Genomic DNA, 17,127 nt, shown 5'->3' on the forward strand with positions numbered 1-17,127 from the left:
GAGAAATTAGTCCCGCGCAGAGCTCTAGCTCCACCCATCCACCCCCCAACCAAGCCATAACATATCTAACCTGTGTGCATCCATGTTCACATGCTATAATAAGCACATTTTCTGTTGATCAACAAACATTACGACACTAAAAAAAAAAGGTTAAAATAAACATGAACACAGTTTAATTTCAATCAGATTTGGTAACATATTCAGCTCATTACATTTCATCTCAAATGACATGATCTTATTTTACATTTTATATCATGCAGTCGGCCATGTTTCACTTGGAAGCATCTGTTGATCATTAGAATGCTCACATTTCCATTTGGCACTATTTGTGTGCAAACATTTAGGAAACACTCAAAAAGGTTGCTGGATGTCGAGGTGCGTCATCGTGTAAGAAAGGGTGCAGACACTAATGCAGGGTGTTCAATGAAAAATGTGTCTGTTAATGACCATATTCAGATCTGATCAACTCCAAAATCATCTGGATCGTCTTCTCACCTGCAGCAGAAACACAGAAGTGGGATCAGACAAAACGGGAGGAAAAACTGCTGCAGAAGTGTGGATAAAAATGCAACCAAATTTATGAAAAAAAAAAAAAATTTAATTTGGCTTGGACGGAAAATGAAAACAATATAACAGAGAAAACGTTTTAGAGTTTAACTTGTGTGTAATCAATCCCACATGGTGCTTTCCAAAGTGTGGGCCACAGCGCCCTGCTGGGCCATAACGGTACTACAGATCATTAAAAGTAAAACCGTCTTTGAATTTTCAATTTTGGAACAAAGCTTAAAATGGACCAAAATAGTTATGATTACTTTTAATCTTACATGTAATCAAATAATTTCAAACAAAGACAAGGGATTTAAATTACGTTATTCTTCATTTATCTGACCTAATATGGAAACGATTAATCTTTGTATCGATTATGTATTGATTAAAATTGTGATTTTTTTTCCCCCAGGGGGGTGAGGGGAGGAATCAGGTGAGTGGTGATGATATGTACAGGCAAACAGTGTGTACATGTGATGTAAACACACTTAAGTGCAAGTGTTTAGAATTTTAGAAGTGTTTTAGAAGTGTGCTAGTGTTTAGAATCATGACCGAAAGAACGAGATCACGAGTACAAGTGGCCGAGATGAGTTTCCTCCACAGGGTGGCTGGGCGCTCCCTTAGAAATAGGGTGAGGAGCTCGGTCACTCGGGAGGAGCTCGGAGTCGAGCCGCTGCTTCTCCACATCAAAAGGAGTCAGCTGAGGTGGCTCGGGCATCTTTTCCGGATGCCCCCTGGACGCCTCGCTGAAGAGGTGTTCTGGGCACGTCCCATTGGGAGGAGGCCCCGGGGAAGACCCAGGACACGCTGGAGGGACTACATATCTCAGCTGGCTTGGGAACGCCTTGGGGTTCCCCCGGAGGAGCTGGGGGAGGTGTGTGTGGATCGGGAGGTCTGGGCGGCTTTGCTTGAGCTGCTGCCCCCACGACCCGACTCCAGATAAAGCGGAAGAAAATGGATGGATGGATGTTTAGAATTTAACTTAATGTTTCTGTGTTTTCAAGGTAGCTACATTGATATTAACCAGAAGTGTATATTTTAATTTTATGGTACTTTCTTTAAAGATAACTTAAAAAAAAAAATCACACACACACACACACACACACACACACACACACACACACACACACACACACACACACACACACACACACACACACACACACACACACACACCTACAGTAGTGTTCAGAATAATAGTAGTGCTATGTGACTAAAAAGATTAATCTAGGTTTTGAGTATATTTCTTATTGTTACATGGGAAACAAGGTACCAGTAGATTCAGTAGATTCTCACAAATCCAACAAGGCCAAGCATTCATGATATGCACACTCTTAAGGCTATGAAATTGGGCTATTAGTAAAAAAGGGGGTGTTCACAATAATAGTAGCATCTGCTGTTGACGCTACAAACTCAAAACGTTTATGTTCAAACTTCTTTTTTAGCAATCCTGTGACTCACTAAACTAGTATTTAGTTGTATAACCACAGTTTTTCATGATTTCTTCACATCTGCGAGGCATTAATTTTGTTGGTTTGGAACCAAGATTTTGCTCGTTTACTAGCGTGCTTGGGGTCATTGTCTTGTTGAAACACCCATTTCAAGGGCATGTCCTCTTCAGCATAAGGCAACATGACCTCTTCAAGTATTTTGACATATCCAAACTGATCCATGATACCTGGTATGCGATATATAGGCCCAACACCATAGTAGGAGAAACATGCCCATATCATGATGCTTGCACCACCATGCTTCACTGTCTTCACTGTGAACTGTGGCTTCAATTCAGAGTTTGGGGGTCATCTCACAAACTGTCTGCGGCTCTTGGATCCAAAAAGAACAATTTTACTCTCATCAGTCCACAAAATATTCCTCCATTTCTCTTTAGGCCAGTTGGTGTGTTCTTTGGCAAATTGTAACCTCTTCTGCACATGTCTTTTATTTAACAGAGGGACTTTGCGGGGGATTCTTGCAAATAAATTAGCTTCTCACAGGCGTCTTCTGTCACAGCACTTACAGGTAACTCCAGACTGTCTTTGATCATCCTGGAGCTGATCAATGGGTGAGCCTTTGCCATTCTGGTTATTCCTCTGTCCATTTTGATGGTTGTTTTCTGTTTTCTTCCACGTGTCTCTGGTTTTTTTTTTTGTCCATTTTAAAGCATTGGAGATCATTGTAGATGAACAGCCTATAATTCTTTGCACCTGCATATAGGTTTTCCCCTCTCCAATCAACTTTTTAATCAAACTACTCTGTTCTTCTGAACAATGTCTTGAACGTCCCATTTTCCTCAGGCTTTCAAAGAGAAAAGCATGTTCAACAGGTGCTGGCTTCATCCTTAAATAGGGGACACCTGATTCACACCTGTTTGTTCCACAAAATTGACAAACTCACTGACTGAATGCCACACTACTATTATTGTGAACACCCCCTTTTCTACTTTTTTTTTTTTTTTTTTTTTTTTTTTACTAATAGCCCAATTTCATAGCCTTAAGAGTGTGCATATCATGAATACTTGGTCTTGTTGGATTTGTGAGAATCTACTGAATCTACTGGTACCTTGCTTCCCATGTAACAATAAGAAATATACTCAAAACCTGGATTAATCTTTTTAGTCACATAGCACTACTATTATTCTGAACACTACTGTATGTGTGTGTGTGTGTGTGTGTATATATATATATATATATATATATATATATAAAATTTGTTTTTTGTAAAGTGTGCTTGTATTTTTGTATTTACCTTCCAGATTTATCCTCGGGTTCTCCAGCTTCTTTTCCAGTAAACAATCCATCAGTTTCCTGAGGTGTTTGAAGATCACACCAATTCTCACAGGAGCCTTTTAGAGTGAACAGGAGTTAAATGAAAGTAAACAAAAAAGAGTGAGAAGTTGTTACAAACATGAATACTACTGGGGGAGGGAACATAATGTCAGTCTGTTTGCATTCACGTTGGTTGTAAGCGGCAGACTGCAAGCTGGATGTTCTGTTGTTGCCAACAAAAGTTAAACATTTTCTACCTCAACTATCTGCCGCAGCCAGAAGTACAAAGTGGATGTTTTGTCTTTAACAAGGAAAAAGGATGGACAGTGAGAGCTGGACTAGATAAGGGCAGAGAGTCACCCTGTTATAGTCAGATGGATGTGAATAATTGATGATATTACAGAGAGAAATTGTTCGAGAAGCTCACAAAATATTCATTTTTAAAGCTGCCAGGGCTTCCGGCTTTAATACAATACTTTCCAAAATGCTGAAACTGGTGTATCTTTCAACTATGTAAATTATTGTCCGTGTTGTTAACCTTGAAAGATGACCGTTTCACATCATCACCTGCAGTCTGCCGCTGCCGACAACAGGAAATCTACGGTGATCGGGATAACGGTTTTTCTTCCACCAATATGTGAATGCAGCATTAAGAACACAACAAGTCAAGGTGAGCTTTTACACTGAGTCAGTCTCAGAGCAAAGCAGACAAATTCCGACCTGGAAATGTATCCATCCGTCAACGGTGATGAGCCTTTCTCTGTGCTGAACGTCGATGTCACCTCCAAACAGCAACATGGGGAAAGGAGATATCAAGGTGGTGTCTCGAAGGTAGATCTTCATATACTTCACCTGGAGAGAAACACTATTAGATACAGGCGTGAGCTGGCGATAAGTAAATCTTACACGTGCATGCGCGCACGGTGTTCGTACCTTCTCCTGGTACAGCAGCCAGCCATGTGTCTGCAGATTACGGTTAACGGATGAGGGATGGACCTGGGCCTTCCCTTGTGGGGTCTCCACTGTGCAGGCCACTCGTTCCAGCACGTCCACAGAAGGGGTAAACAAGACCCGGCCCACGCTGTCGTAGAGTCCGGCGGTCAGCGCTGCATTCAAGACACACATCTGCTGCTTGGACAGAGTGGCCACCTGTGGTGTGGAGGAGCGAGGTGACCAGAACCCGGCCTGTTCCATCATCTTCATCAGCTCGTGCTTCACATTCTGCACAGAGGAGCGAAGCCACTGGCTCAGCGTGGTTGTTTGAAAAGTGTGCAGAGTTGACAGTCAGTGAGAGCTGCAAGCACCTTACCTCTATCGTAATAAGAGCTGTGCAACTGAGGAAGTGTTTCCTGCAATAGGATGTTTCTGCTTTCGGTCCCTGAGTCTGTGCATTCTTCCACCTAGCAGGTTAGAAAACAGAAATTAACTGGTGGCAAACAATCAGGATCACAATGATCATACTTGTACTACAGGTGCTCCACGAGCGTAACGAAGATAAAGACATTCACTGATTTACACAAGGGTCATCATTATGTTTGCACTCATTTATGCAATTATCAGAAAGAAGGAGAATTTGCTTAATCTAATGTGGTGGTCTAATGGTATAAGTATCAAGTGTCTACAGGTCTAACACTTCTAAATCATTTTTTTTTTATGTTGGTAAGAACCAAATAATTTGCAGTGTACCACGATTTTAAAATAAAAACCTTTAGATTTAGAAGTGTTAGATAATTTCTTATTTTAAGTGTTTGAATGCTTCTTTCTAGATTAAACAAACCTAATTCAAGACAACGTGTCAAGTGAAATGATCTGCCCATGCAGCATGATCATTTCCCTCAGATTTAGTGTTTTTATCTTGTTTTTAGACACCCTTTTGTTTGCAGTGTGACAATTGGGTCAGTACAACTGCTGCAAGCTTGCTCCCACGTGAAATGTCCCATGATGCAGTGTGTGTCTTTCTGAGCAGTCATTACCCCAGATAAGCATTGTACAAGGTCAGGTGATCAGAGTTGGCTACAGCTACTGCAGCTTTGGCCAGGTTGGCTTCTTCTTTTCTGTTCATTGGCGTGAAGAAGGGAGACTTTTCAGTGATGGCTGCTGCGATGGTTGTCTGAAACAAATATCTCATTAATAATACAGCAGCTGGTAGAGTTTGTATATTTAGGAGAAAGAAAAAAAACCCCACTGGACCTACTATGGAGTCCAGGCAACCAAGGATGGCTCCATAGATGAGCATCTTTCCAATCTTCACATTGACCGGCAGACTAGCCAGATGGTGCCCCAGAGGGGTGAGGAGGTGACTGTTTGGGTGACACGCACCAATCTTCCTCAGCAGGTTGACAGCGTTACTGACCGACTGAGGCTGAGGAGGATCCAGGGCACGGCTCAAGAAGTCTTCTGGAGAGCCATACTGACATTTCTAGTGGACAAGAAAGCAAATAATCCCACATGGGGAAAAAAGGTGGATGTGCTTGTCCTATAGAGTTTTATGAGTGTATGCCAATGAGGGTGGCGAGTACCATAATATGAAGGCAGAGCTCCTCCAGAGGGACCCGTAGGATCTCAGGAACAGAGTAGTCCATGAAGCTGTCAAACCTGAAATGAACAAAATTAAAGCAAGAGTACCTTTGATTTTCCACAAAATTGACAAAATTTACTTTGTGTTGAAATGTAGTACGGCCTCTTGGTCAATTCCTGGACTAGATGATGGGGGTCAAATCTAGAGGCACCTTGCTTAACGTGGGAGTGTCATTGCACACCAACAAATACAAAGCCCTTGACAGATCCCTGGCCTGGTCCGATGGCTGGAAAAACCCAGACGATGCTGCAGCCTTCATTCACCTTCACAGCCGCTGGATGACAACTCAACACCTGCTCTGCCTGATCCGGCATTGAGGACTTCTTGTCTCACCATTGCCCCATTAGCTGACTTGTGTTCAGGGTTCTTGCTGAGTCTTAATGCCTACCGCAGTGGCCACAGGGCACACAATGTTCCCACCATATATCACCCCAACAGGCAATCCCTACTTGACCTGTTACCCTACCCAGGTGTCACGACACGGACAACATACTGGATTTTGACACCCTTATACCTGTGGTATGTTGCAAAACTACAGCTAGTTTCATTCCTGGTTAAGCATTTATTCTGGAGGGATTTCACTACAAAGTTTGCTCTGTGGATTCTTACCAATCCAGCTGATACCCAGCAAAGCGTGTGTGTGAAATATACCCAGCTTTCCCCCCCCTGTGTTCTTCCTAACAGGACCTCTGCTTGCCTATGTTTAGTAGCTGTGTCTGTCTCTTTCTTTCTGCTTCAATTTTGGAAAGGTCGAAAGCCCACATGTGATGTATGACATCGCCATAGAAAGCGCATCATGGATCTTGTCTCTGTATTATAATCAGACATGGGGCCAAATACAAAATAATTTGTATTTGAAAATACTTAAATACATTTTTCAGCGTATTAGTATTTCTTATTTTGAATTCAAAGTATTTGTATTTCAAATACATCACCAATCCCAAGTATTTCCAAATACTTTTACAAATACTTTTCAAACTTGGGAATCTCTGTGACACCATGTTGAATATAGATTGTGATAGTTTGATTATTGCCTGTGATATTAATAATAGTGAATTTGTGATAAAACATTCAATCCTTTACTTATCAATAGTATTTGGTCATGCTATTTTCACAATAAATTGTCACCGGTTTATCAGTTTTTGTGTTGATTTGTTGTTTATAGTTCATAGAAAGTATTTGTATTTGAAATACTCAAAATATAAAGTATTTGTATTTGAAAAAGTACATAGTATTTGTATTTGGAATTCGAAAATCTAAAGTATTTGTATTTAAATACAATGCAAAGTATTTGACCCCATGTCTGATTATAATCCCCATCGGTCAAAATCCCAAATAGTTTCCAGACAATCCAGATGTCGATCATACTGGTGATATAATACTGTGAATCTTTCAACTGAAAACTACAGAGTAAAATTATAGAGGTGCCAAATAAAATCTTTTTTCAATGACGCCAGTTCAAAATAGGTCTGTTGTGCCGGTGCTTATCACCACATTTCAGTCGACTCCCCCTGGAAAGGACTCCAGTCAATCACAGGTTACTTCCCAAGACAAGGATAATGTCCATTTACAACTGGATGAACTGGGACAATGCAGATGAAGTGTCTCATCCAAGGACTCAGACAGGCAGTGTGACTGACAAACAAACGGAGGTCCACATATTGGTAACCCAATTCCTTATCCCACTGAGCTACTTGCTGTTTGGATTTAACACATAAGTGCACTGAATGATTTGTTTTCCTTTGTTGTGTTCCTGATCTACATTTCTTCATGTTAAATGAAAAGCTCCATACCTGAACTGTGGGTACAATCTGAAGCAGAAGCCGTTTTGGACGCGTCCTGCTCGTCCTTGCCTTTGGAGGGCGCTAGCTTTGGAAACAAAGGTCTCCACCAGGGAACTCATCTGGCTGCTCTCATGGTACCTAAACAACATTCAGGAGATCCGTCACTTTCTCTTTACTGCAACATATTTTCTAGCTACCAAACACCAGGTCGTACTGAATGACATAAAACATCTTGATAACTCAAACTGATTCAATATTTAAACATGAAGGGATTTTACTTTTTTGTTGATGGACTTACTTATTTTCTTTGGTCTTCCCAGTGTCAATGACAAAGACGACATCAGGAATGGTCACACCTGTCTCAGCAATGTTGGTCGACAACACAATCTAAAAGAGAGCAGTTTGATGGAAAATCCTCAGTAATTAATTGTTTATGTGTGTATTTTTCCATCAGTTATGTTCTATTTTGAAATGGATGCCTGTAACACATTTCAAAAAAGCTGGGACAGGGGAAACAAAAGACTGGGAAAGTTGATGAATGCTCAAAGCACACCTGTTTGGAACATTCCACAGGTGAACAGGTTAAATGGAAAGAGGTGAGTGTCATGACTGGGTATAAATGGAGCATCCCCAAAAGGCTCAGCCCTTCACAAGCAAAGATGGGGTGAGGATCACCACTTTGTGAACAACTGCGTGAAAAAAATAGTCCAGCAGTTTAAGAACAATGTTTCTGAATCTTCAACTGCAAGGTTTTTCTGGATTCCATCATCTACAGTCCATAAGATAATCAGAAATTCAGAGAATCTGGAGAACATCCCAACTTCAATGAAATTGGGGTTGTATGTGTGGCCCTGCAACAGACTGGTGTCCTGTCCAGGGTGTACCCCGCCTTGCGCTCTATGACTGCTGGGATAGGCTCCAGCCCCCCACGACCCTTAATTGGATTAAGCAGTTGAAGAAGTCAACCAGGTCTCGAAAAAGTGTTTCAGAATGAACATCCTAGTGATTACTAATCTGGTGCCAGCTTGACCAGATTGGAACCATCATTATTCATACAGGTAAATATGTCTCCCATCAAGTGGAGACTCCGAAGGTCTGGCTCGCCACAAGGAATGGAACAACCCTTGATGGGAGCTGACAGAAGAATTCCTCATGTCTTGGATGAACACATATCTACAGAGAATGCTGGGAGACAGAGAGGGACAGACGGAAAGGGCCACTGATGGCTTTGTGAAGAAGGTAAAACGCTGGTTGTGAGTGGAGAGAACTAGAGTACATCATCTATTTAACTGCACCTGCTACCTCCACCTGTTAGTGCAACTCTTAAGGCATTGGCCTCCTTGGGGTAACTAGCAAACACTCACAGGGGTGACTGTGGACAATTACATTTTTCAACCTGAATCTTCTCAGTGTTTGAGGTTCATAGACAATTTTAGCAAGTGACCAACATAAACCTTTGTAGACTGAAACAAGACAATCTGACACAATATGACTCCATTAACAATAAATATTATGGTACCTTCCGAACCCCTGTAGGGGGAACTGTGAAAGCAGCAGCCTGGTCCTTTGATGACAGAGTCGAGTGGAGAGCAACAATTCGGTATCTAAGAAATAAAAAGTAGACCTCAGTGAGGTTTAAGAAAGAGATCAAGTGTAGAGCAAATATGGCTTTTTCCCCCAACATTTCTTTACATTTTCAAAACTTGGACCACATTACATTGCATGCCTTCCTGCTTTAGTTTGTCACCTGTTTTTGTCCCTGAACCTCTTGTCTGAGGAGAGCATGTTGTAGAGCTGCTGGATGTGAGCCAGGCCGGGGAGGAATACGAGAACGGCTCCATCCATCACTGCAAACTGTGGAGATTTGTCTGACACAACACGAAGATTAGAGCCATTTTAGTCATAAATCCAAAACAAGAACATAAGATTCTGTTTATCCCTCTGACATCTAAACAGCATCATCTGCTGTCCAAAACACTGGTACCGAGGTAGTCGATGAGGTCAAGCAGCAGGTCCATGTTGATCTTATTTGGGTTCATATATTGCAGCACCTGTCGAGTCCGGCTGCTGAAGTGATCGAGGTCGGGACCGAGGTCCCAGCCAGCAGAGTCCCTCACAATCACTTCCTGGAACACAAACACAAAACATATGACAACTTAGAAAGAACTGTGGCCTGGTCCAGTCCCAGTGGTCCTCAGCAATGAGGCACCAGTGTACTGGAACAAGCTCACTTCACAATGCATCATAATCACCCTCATCAGGATCTCCCTAACTAAACAGTCATTTGACACTTCAACGGAATCCAAGAATTTTGAGGACAGACCTGGGCACATTTTTTTTGTGGCAGTACTAAAAAGTCTGACACTGCAGGGTTAAATGGTAAAGTGTGCTTGTTTTCAGGGCAGATTCTCGGTGTTGTTGACCGAATGGTCCCCTCGGTCCACCCTGACTTCACTGCGCATGCATCATCAGCCGCGATTCACAGATTATCACATCGTTTCTGCTTAAAACTGCACTCCAGTCATCATCTATCTCAGCGACAGATCTCTGAAGCTTTGTACAACAATCATTTCTACATAAATACAGCATTATTTCATCATAAAAGACAGGGGGACCAATCAGAGCGCGATCACAGCGCAACAGCAGCGCATCCGATTCTCTGAGTGTGACTCTCTACACCCAAAGCGTTCAAAGGGAATAATGTGATTATTAACCAGCAGATGACAAATTCAAACCTCTTAAATCATTGTGAAGTCAGTTTTAAGCAGAAATGAGGCAATAATCTGCAAATCGTTACTGACGAGCCCCCATCTGTTATTACAAAAAAATGCTGAATTTATGTGGAAACGATTGTTGTACAAAAGCTTCAGATATCTGTCGCTAAGACAGATGATGACTGAAGTGCAGTGTTAAGCAGAAACGAGGTGATAATCGGTGAATCGCTGCTGATTCTCGGAAATAACTCTGCTGACGCTCCAAAATGACTGATGCGCAGTGAAGGCAGGGGGGACAGATTTTTAGGGGGAACGTTCGGTCAGCCACACCGGTTCAAAGCCACCTCTGTTCATTCCGTATTGTTGAGTTTTGTCAGGAAGGCCATCCAGTGTAAAACTTGCAGATCCACTCAACATGCAGATCCACCCTAAATCTGCTGCCATGATCACGAGTGAAACAAGGGAGCAGCCAAAGGGACTTACTAAAACGTCTAAGGCTAAGTCATAGCCCGAGACTCACTAGACCTGTGGTAAAAATTTTTGCATAAGACTGAAAAATAACATTGCTATGAACTGTATTAAGGTTCCTGATGAGAAAGTCTTTGATTAAGGAAAGTCCTAGACTAAATTTGTATGTGAACTAGACCTCGTGTAAATAGCATGAATTTTCTTGTACTTTGCGCAGACTTGATAGCCCGGAAACCCGTTTTTTGATGTAGTTTCGTTTTTGCAGTTGTCAGCACATGTTCTGTGGATGTGAAACCTCTCGTCGTTTGCAATGAGAGTAAACAATGCAAAAAGGAAAAGAAGCGAGAAGTTAACACCAAACTGAAATCCACACTCACCTTGAGGAAATGAGACTAGAATAGAGAAATTCTGCTGTTGAAATTAAACAACATCTTGGGTAACTTTAGTGTGGTAAAATGAAATACTAGTAAGTTCTCCTTTGTGGTACTTAGATAACATTATACAACCCCAATTCCAATGACATTGGGGCATTGTGTAAAATGTAAATAAAAACAGAATACTATGATTTGCAAATCCTCTTCAACCTATATTCAATTGAATACACCACAAAGACAAGATATTTAATGTTCAAACTGATAAACTTTATTGTTTTTGTGCAAATATATGCTCATTTTGAAATGATGCCTGCAACACTATTCAAAAAAGCTGGGATGTTTACCACTGTGTTACATCACCTTTCCTTCTAACAACACTCAAGTGTTTGGGAACGGAGGACACTAACTGTGATGAGATGGGGCGAGGATCACCACTTTGTAAACAACTGCGTGAAAAAGTTGTCCAACAGTTTAAGAACAATGTTTCTCAATGTTCAATTGCAAGGAATTTAGGGATTCCATCATCTACAGTCCATAATATAATCAGAAGATTCAGAGAATCTGGAGAACTTTCTACATGTAAGCGGCAAGGCCGAAAATCAACATTGACTGCCCGTGACCTTTAATCCCTCAGGCGGCACTGCATTAAAAACTGCCATCATTGTGTAAAGGATCTTACCGTATGGGCTCAGGAATACTTCAGAAAACCATTGTCAGTTAACACAGTTCGTCGCTACATCTACAAGTGCAAGTTAAAACTCTACCATGCAAAACGAAATCCATACATCAACAACATCCAGAAATGTCGCCGCCTTCTCTGGGCCTGAGCTCATTTGAAATGGACAGACACAAAGTGGAAAAGTGTGCTGTGGTCTGATGAGTCCATGGTTCAAATTGTTTTTGGAAATCATGGACGTCGTGTCCTCCAGACAAAAGAGGAAAAAGACCATCCAGATTGTTACCAGCGCAAAGTTCAAAAGCCAGCATCTGTGATGGTATGGGGTGTGTTAGTGCCCATGGCATGGGCAACTTACACATCTGTGATGGCACCATCAATGCTGAAAGGTACATCCAGGTTTTGGAGCAACACATGCTGCCATCCAAGCAACGTCCTTTTCAGGGACGTCCCTGCTTATTTCAGCAAGACAATGCCAAGCCACATTCTGCATGTGTTACAACAGTGTGGCTTCGTAGTAAAAGAGTGCAGGTACTAGACTGGCCTGCCTGCAGTCCAGACATGTCACCCATTGAAAATGTGTGGCGCATTATGAAGCGCAAAATATGACAACAGAGACCCCGGACTGTTGAACAACTGAAGTCGTACATCAAGCAAGAATGGGAAAGAATTCCACCTACAAAGCTTCAATAATTAGTGTCCTCAGTTTCCAAATGCTTATTAAGTGTTGTTAGAAGGAAAGGTGATGTAACACAGTGGCAAACATACCACTGTCCCAGCTTTTTTCGAAACATGTTGCAGGCATCCATTTCAAAATGAACAAATACACTCAACAAAAATATAAATGCAACACTTTTGGTTTTGCTCCCATTTTGTATGAGATGAACTCAAAGATCTAAAACTTTTTCCACATACACAATATCACCATTTCCCTCAAATATTGTTCACAAACCAGTCTAAATCTGTGATAGTGAGCACTTCTCCTTTGCTGAGATAATCCATCCCACCTCACAGGTGTGCCATATCAAGATGCTGATTAGACACCATGATTAGTGCACAGGTGTGCCTTAGACTGCCCACAATAATGGTGATATTATGTATGTGGAAAAAGTTTTAGATCTTTGAGTTCATCTCATACAAAATGGGAGCAAAACCAAAAGTGTTGCGTTTATATATTTGTTGAGTGTATTTGCACAAAAACAATAAAGTTTATCAGTTTGAACTTTAAATATCTTGTCTTTGTGGTGTATTCAATTGAATATAGGTTGAAGAGGATTTGCAAATCATTGCATTCTGTTTATATTTACATTTTACACAACGTCTCAACTTCATTGGAATTGGGGTTGTACGTAACACTCGACACAATGGGGTGAAGTTCCGCAAACAAAAGCTAAAGTTTTAAATCACAAAATTTTAATTCTCATTGGCTCACCACGTTTTGAGATACTTGGTTCATTCATTTTTAAGCAATCAAGGACATGTTTGTCTTTACCTGATGCTGCAACGTCTTGCCACCTTTTTGGGTGACAGAGATGTTAACTTCCTCTTCTTCTTCAAGAATTTTCTGACTGTACTCAGAATCTTTTTCCAGGATGTATCCAGTCTCCTCCACTATGTCTTCTAAATGGAACACCTGAAGCAAAAGCATAAGATAGTCCGTATGTCTCCTTTGTCACACAAACAGACAAAGGGATATTAAAACCAGACGACTTTAGCTCTTCTCACCTCCACAGGGAACGTCCTGCCAGGAATGGTAACTACTGGACAGTGGTTGAAGTAGTTGGAGAACTTATCACAGTCCACTGTGGCACTCATTAGAACCAGCCGAAGGTCTGATCTCCTCATAACAACGTCCTTCAGGATGGTTAGCAGGAAGTCTGACTGAACACTGCGCTCGTGGACCTTGGAGGATGAGGTGAAAGGAGTTAAATCTCATTAACCTGAAGGGTATGAGGATACCTCTGAACATATCCCATTTCTGGCATTAATTGAAGTCTTTGGTACCTCGTCTACAATAACGTGTGTCAGGGTGCTGAGTTGTTTGTCATGCTGCAGTTTCCGAAGCAGAACCCCAGTGGTGCAGTACAACAGACGAGTCCACGCGCCAGACTGATTCTCCATCCGGATCTGATAGCCACACAGCGATGACTGCAAGGTGATTGGACACTATTAGATCCCCTGTTAATTCACCGTACAGCTGTTGTGTTCCTCCTATTAGAAAACATTTCTTTGCCCACAGAACAATAAGCCTGAATGGCTTGATGAGAATGAAAATTAATGTCGATTTTAACTTATCTCCTGAATTATTTTTGATAATATCCACATTTTCAGTTTTAAACTGTAGTTTTGCAGCAAGGCTGAAGGTAAACTGAAAATGAACATTTTATTTCACATTTTCCAAGCTGGGATTAACTCCACAAACACAATCAGGGTGAGCGACACCGCTCTGTCACCCAAAACCAAAACATCCTGGTCTAAGCTTAAAAACAAAATTAAAACCAAGTAGACATCTTCAGAATTCATTGAGTTAAACGTAAAATGGCAACACTGCATTTATCAAGTCTCAAGTGGGTACTGAGTAGGTACTAAGTAGTTATTCTAGCAAAGAACATTCTGACATTCTTGCAATGGCCTCTGGGTAATTTGAGGTGAGAACCCCTGCTTCAAAATACTGCGAAATAAGGCAGCATTAATTTTAGAATTAAAAACAAACAACAACAAAAAAAACCTTCCGATAACCCTCTGTACACCAAAAACCTGAAAGCTGTGTTTTCTTGGGGGAAAAAAGCACCACAATTACAACATTTATCATAGCAGAAACTGGAAAACAGAATTTATCTTCAACTTTTCAAATTTCCAATGGTCCTTGACTTATGCATGTGTACCGAATGCTTCAGTTAGGAAAAAAGACCAAATCTAACCTTAAAATAGTGATTTCATCAAAATTACTTAATTTTACGTTTCATTTTAAAACCTTTGCCAACAACAAACTGCTGAAACCTTGACTAATCTTTAAACTGCCGACTGTAGGACAGAGAGCACATGGTAAGAATGGAAAGAGAGTATTGTATCACGAAAAAATAAACATAACACACGTCTATAAGCTTCTCCCCCAATATTGGGAGCAGTTGTCGGCATGTAGAAATATAACATAATGCTAAAATACCCTCAGCAATATGAGCATAAAAATAGGAAACAGAATATGACCTTTTGACCTTTAAAATAGGTCAGGTTAGCCTTGACCTATTTGAACGTGTCCCAGGTCTGTGTCCCAAGAATGCTACCTATGAATTTGAAGACCCTGGCAGTAATAGAACTGAACTTATGCTGAAGACGGACAGATGGATGCAAAGTCTTCACAATACTCGATAGCCATATTTATGAAAAACACGTTTTATTTCTTGGTAATCATTCTACTTCACAAAATATATTTTTGAGTTCTCTCTAATTCTGGCCATGATTGTGCTATTTCCATAGAGGTGCAATACTTGCAGGTGCAGAGAAAACTGAGGCCACAGTGAAAATGTGACAGGAGCAAAAGAGTGCCAAGAACCTGCTTCGGCTTCAGAGGGTCAAACCACATCAGTGCCTCGATGCAGCACAGTAGAACCACTGCAATGTTGTATTTTTGACATTTTCACCTTAGAGCCTGGTCCGTCTTCACAGCCGAGCTCCTGGCTGACTCTGCAGGCCAGACTCATGGCAGATATCCTGCGAGGTTGTGTCACCACAATGTTGCAGGGCTGCGCAGCTTCACTCCCCATCAGCAGGTCTTTGAGGAGGAACTGTGGAATCTGAGTGCTCTTCCCACTGCCTGTCTCACCAGCCACCACAACCACAGGGTGGCGCTGCAATGCCTCCAGAATATGCCATCGGTGTTGGAAGACCGGAAGCTGTTCTCTCTCTGCCTTGAATGTAAAAAAAATTAAAATGAACATTTAAAATTAAACGTATCACATATTTGCCCTGGTACTAGACATCAAAACATCTTTAATGTGGTAAAAATGGAATTACCTGCAATCTACAGGCCAGTGGAGACTTCCTCAGCTTCAATAAAAGCTCTCTGGATGCCTCGAGTGCTCCTGCTTCTCCTTTCCTCCCTGTTTTCACGCCTTGATCCAAAAATACTTCTCTGCCCTCCCCAATATCCAGATTCTCCCAGGACTCTTCAAGCTCTTCACTCCCGGCTTTGTCCATCCCGAGATAGGTGGGGAAACCTGACTCTTCTCCTGGGCTCTGAGTTTGCTGCTGCTTGAGTCTCATCAGAAGCCGGGAAATGAACTGGTCTCGAGGTTTGTTGGCGGCGGTGCGTTTCTCTTCTTGTTGCAGCTGCTCGCTGTCTCGCCACTCCAGCCACACGTCTCTGTAGGTTGGAGGAAGGAGCTGGTGCACCGACTGGGAGTGAAGGCACGAGAAACTTGGAATTTGTCTGTGTAAATATGTACAGGTCTTACATGTTTATAGCCATCACAGTTTACCTGCCCTTTGACAAGGTTGTAGAGCGCTAGAGTGGCTGCTAGATGTTGGGCCTGCATACTGTCCTCAGTCAGGATAGTGGGGCAAACTTCTAGGATGTCATCTCCTCTTTGAACCCGCACCCTGATGGGGGTGACAAGATATCATATTCAAACAAAACAGATTAGATATTAAAATTAAGTAAACACCACAGAGTGAGGTTTAGTCCTGGGTGGTGGATGACCCCTTAGCAGAGCACTGTTCGCCACCCTTCAGAGTCAAGACCCTTGCTGTGCTCTGGTGGGTTCTTCTTTTCCAGAGGATAATTGTTCTTTTCCATCGATAATTGTTCTATCATCAAATTGCAGCTCTCTGGATTGTAATGAAATCTAACCATGAGGTGCTGAGAGATTCCCACCCTAATGCGTACCTGCATTTCCAGTATCTTCCAGCAGCAACCTTGTGAAAAGCTGGTGGAGGACTCTTGGGGAGGTTCTTTCGGACCCAGTCTATGAGAAACTGCTTTGGAGACTTTCCTGTCCAGCTGCGAACTGTGTAGTCAAAATTACGAATGTCTTTTGGCTCGTTCTTTTTCACAACTGAGAAGGAACATTCAAGAAAATAATAATAAGTAAAGTCAAGAAAAGTTTGAATTTTGGAATCTTACTGATACGTTAATAAAGAATTTACAAGCTCCACATCAGTCCTCATTATAACAGTGGTGGGTGATGTGACCGAAAAGGCCCTTCTTCCTTTTCTAGCCAGTT

General features: G+C 41.7%; 1 protein-coding gene and 1 long non-coding RNA gene across 2 annotated transcripts in view; one reads left to right on the forward strand and one right to left on the reverse strand.

Annotated features, from left to right (window-relative positions):
- Positions 1–125: 125 nt before the first annotated feature.
- dhx29 (DEAH (Asp-Glu-Ala-His) box polypeptide 29) overlaps positions 126–17,127 on the reverse strand; it is a 28,993-nt gene continuing 11,991 nt past the window's right edge. The window contains exons 9-29 of the mRNA XM_034191922.1: positions 16,791–16,959; positions 16,384–16,504; positions 15,920–16,300; positions 15,547–15,813; positions 13,910–14,053; positions 13,631–13,807; positions 13,398–13,538; positions 9,658–9,799; positions 9,421–9,541; positions 9,193–9,277; positions 7,972–8,060; positions 7,683–7,811; positions 5,831–5,906; positions 5,506–5,730; positions 5,285–5,421; positions 4,621–4,711; positions 4,245–4,532; positions 4,032–4,163; positions 3,292–3,388; positions 434–495; positions 126–389 (exon numbers count right to left, since the gene is read on the reverse strand). Of these exons, the coding sequence (XP_034047813.1) occupies positions 440–495; positions 3,292–3,388; positions 4,032–4,163; positions 4,245–4,532; positions 4,621–4,711; positions 5,285–5,421; positions 5,506–5,730; positions 5,831–5,906; positions 7,683–7,811; positions 7,972–8,060; positions 9,193–9,277; positions 9,421–9,541; positions 9,658–9,799; positions 13,398–13,538; positions 13,631–13,807; positions 13,910–14,053; positions 15,547–15,813; positions 15,920–16,300; positions 16,384–16,504; positions 16,791–16,959 (3,068 nt within the window). The 3' untranslated portion in view covers positions 126–389; positions 434–439. The remainder of the gene's footprint in view (positions 390–433; positions 496–3,291; positions 3,389–4,031; positions 4,164–4,244; positions 4,533–4,620; positions 4,712–5,284; positions 5,422–5,505; positions 5,731–5,830; positions 5,907–7,682; positions 7,812–7,971; positions 8,061–9,192; positions 9,278–9,420; positions 9,542–9,657; positions 9,800–13,397; positions 13,539–13,630; positions 13,808–13,909; positions 14,054–15,546; positions 15,814–15,919; positions 16,301–16,383; positions 16,505–16,790; positions 16,960–17,127) is intronic.
- Positions 8,621–16,896, forward strand: LOC117529209. Its single transcript, XR_004565949.1, has 3 exons — positions 8,621–8,633; positions 13,066–13,071; positions 16,771–16,896. It is a non-coding gene; the product is annotated as an uncharacterized LOC117529209 (long non-coding RNA).

This window comes from Thalassophryne amazonica, chromosome 17 (assembly GCF_902500255.1).
Source record: "Thalassophryne amazonica chromosome 17, fThaAma1.1, whole genome shotgun sequence".
Taxonomy (NCBI): Eukaryota; Metazoa; Chordata; class Actinopteri; order Batrachoidiformes; family Batrachoididae; genus Thalassophryne; species Thalassophryne amazonica.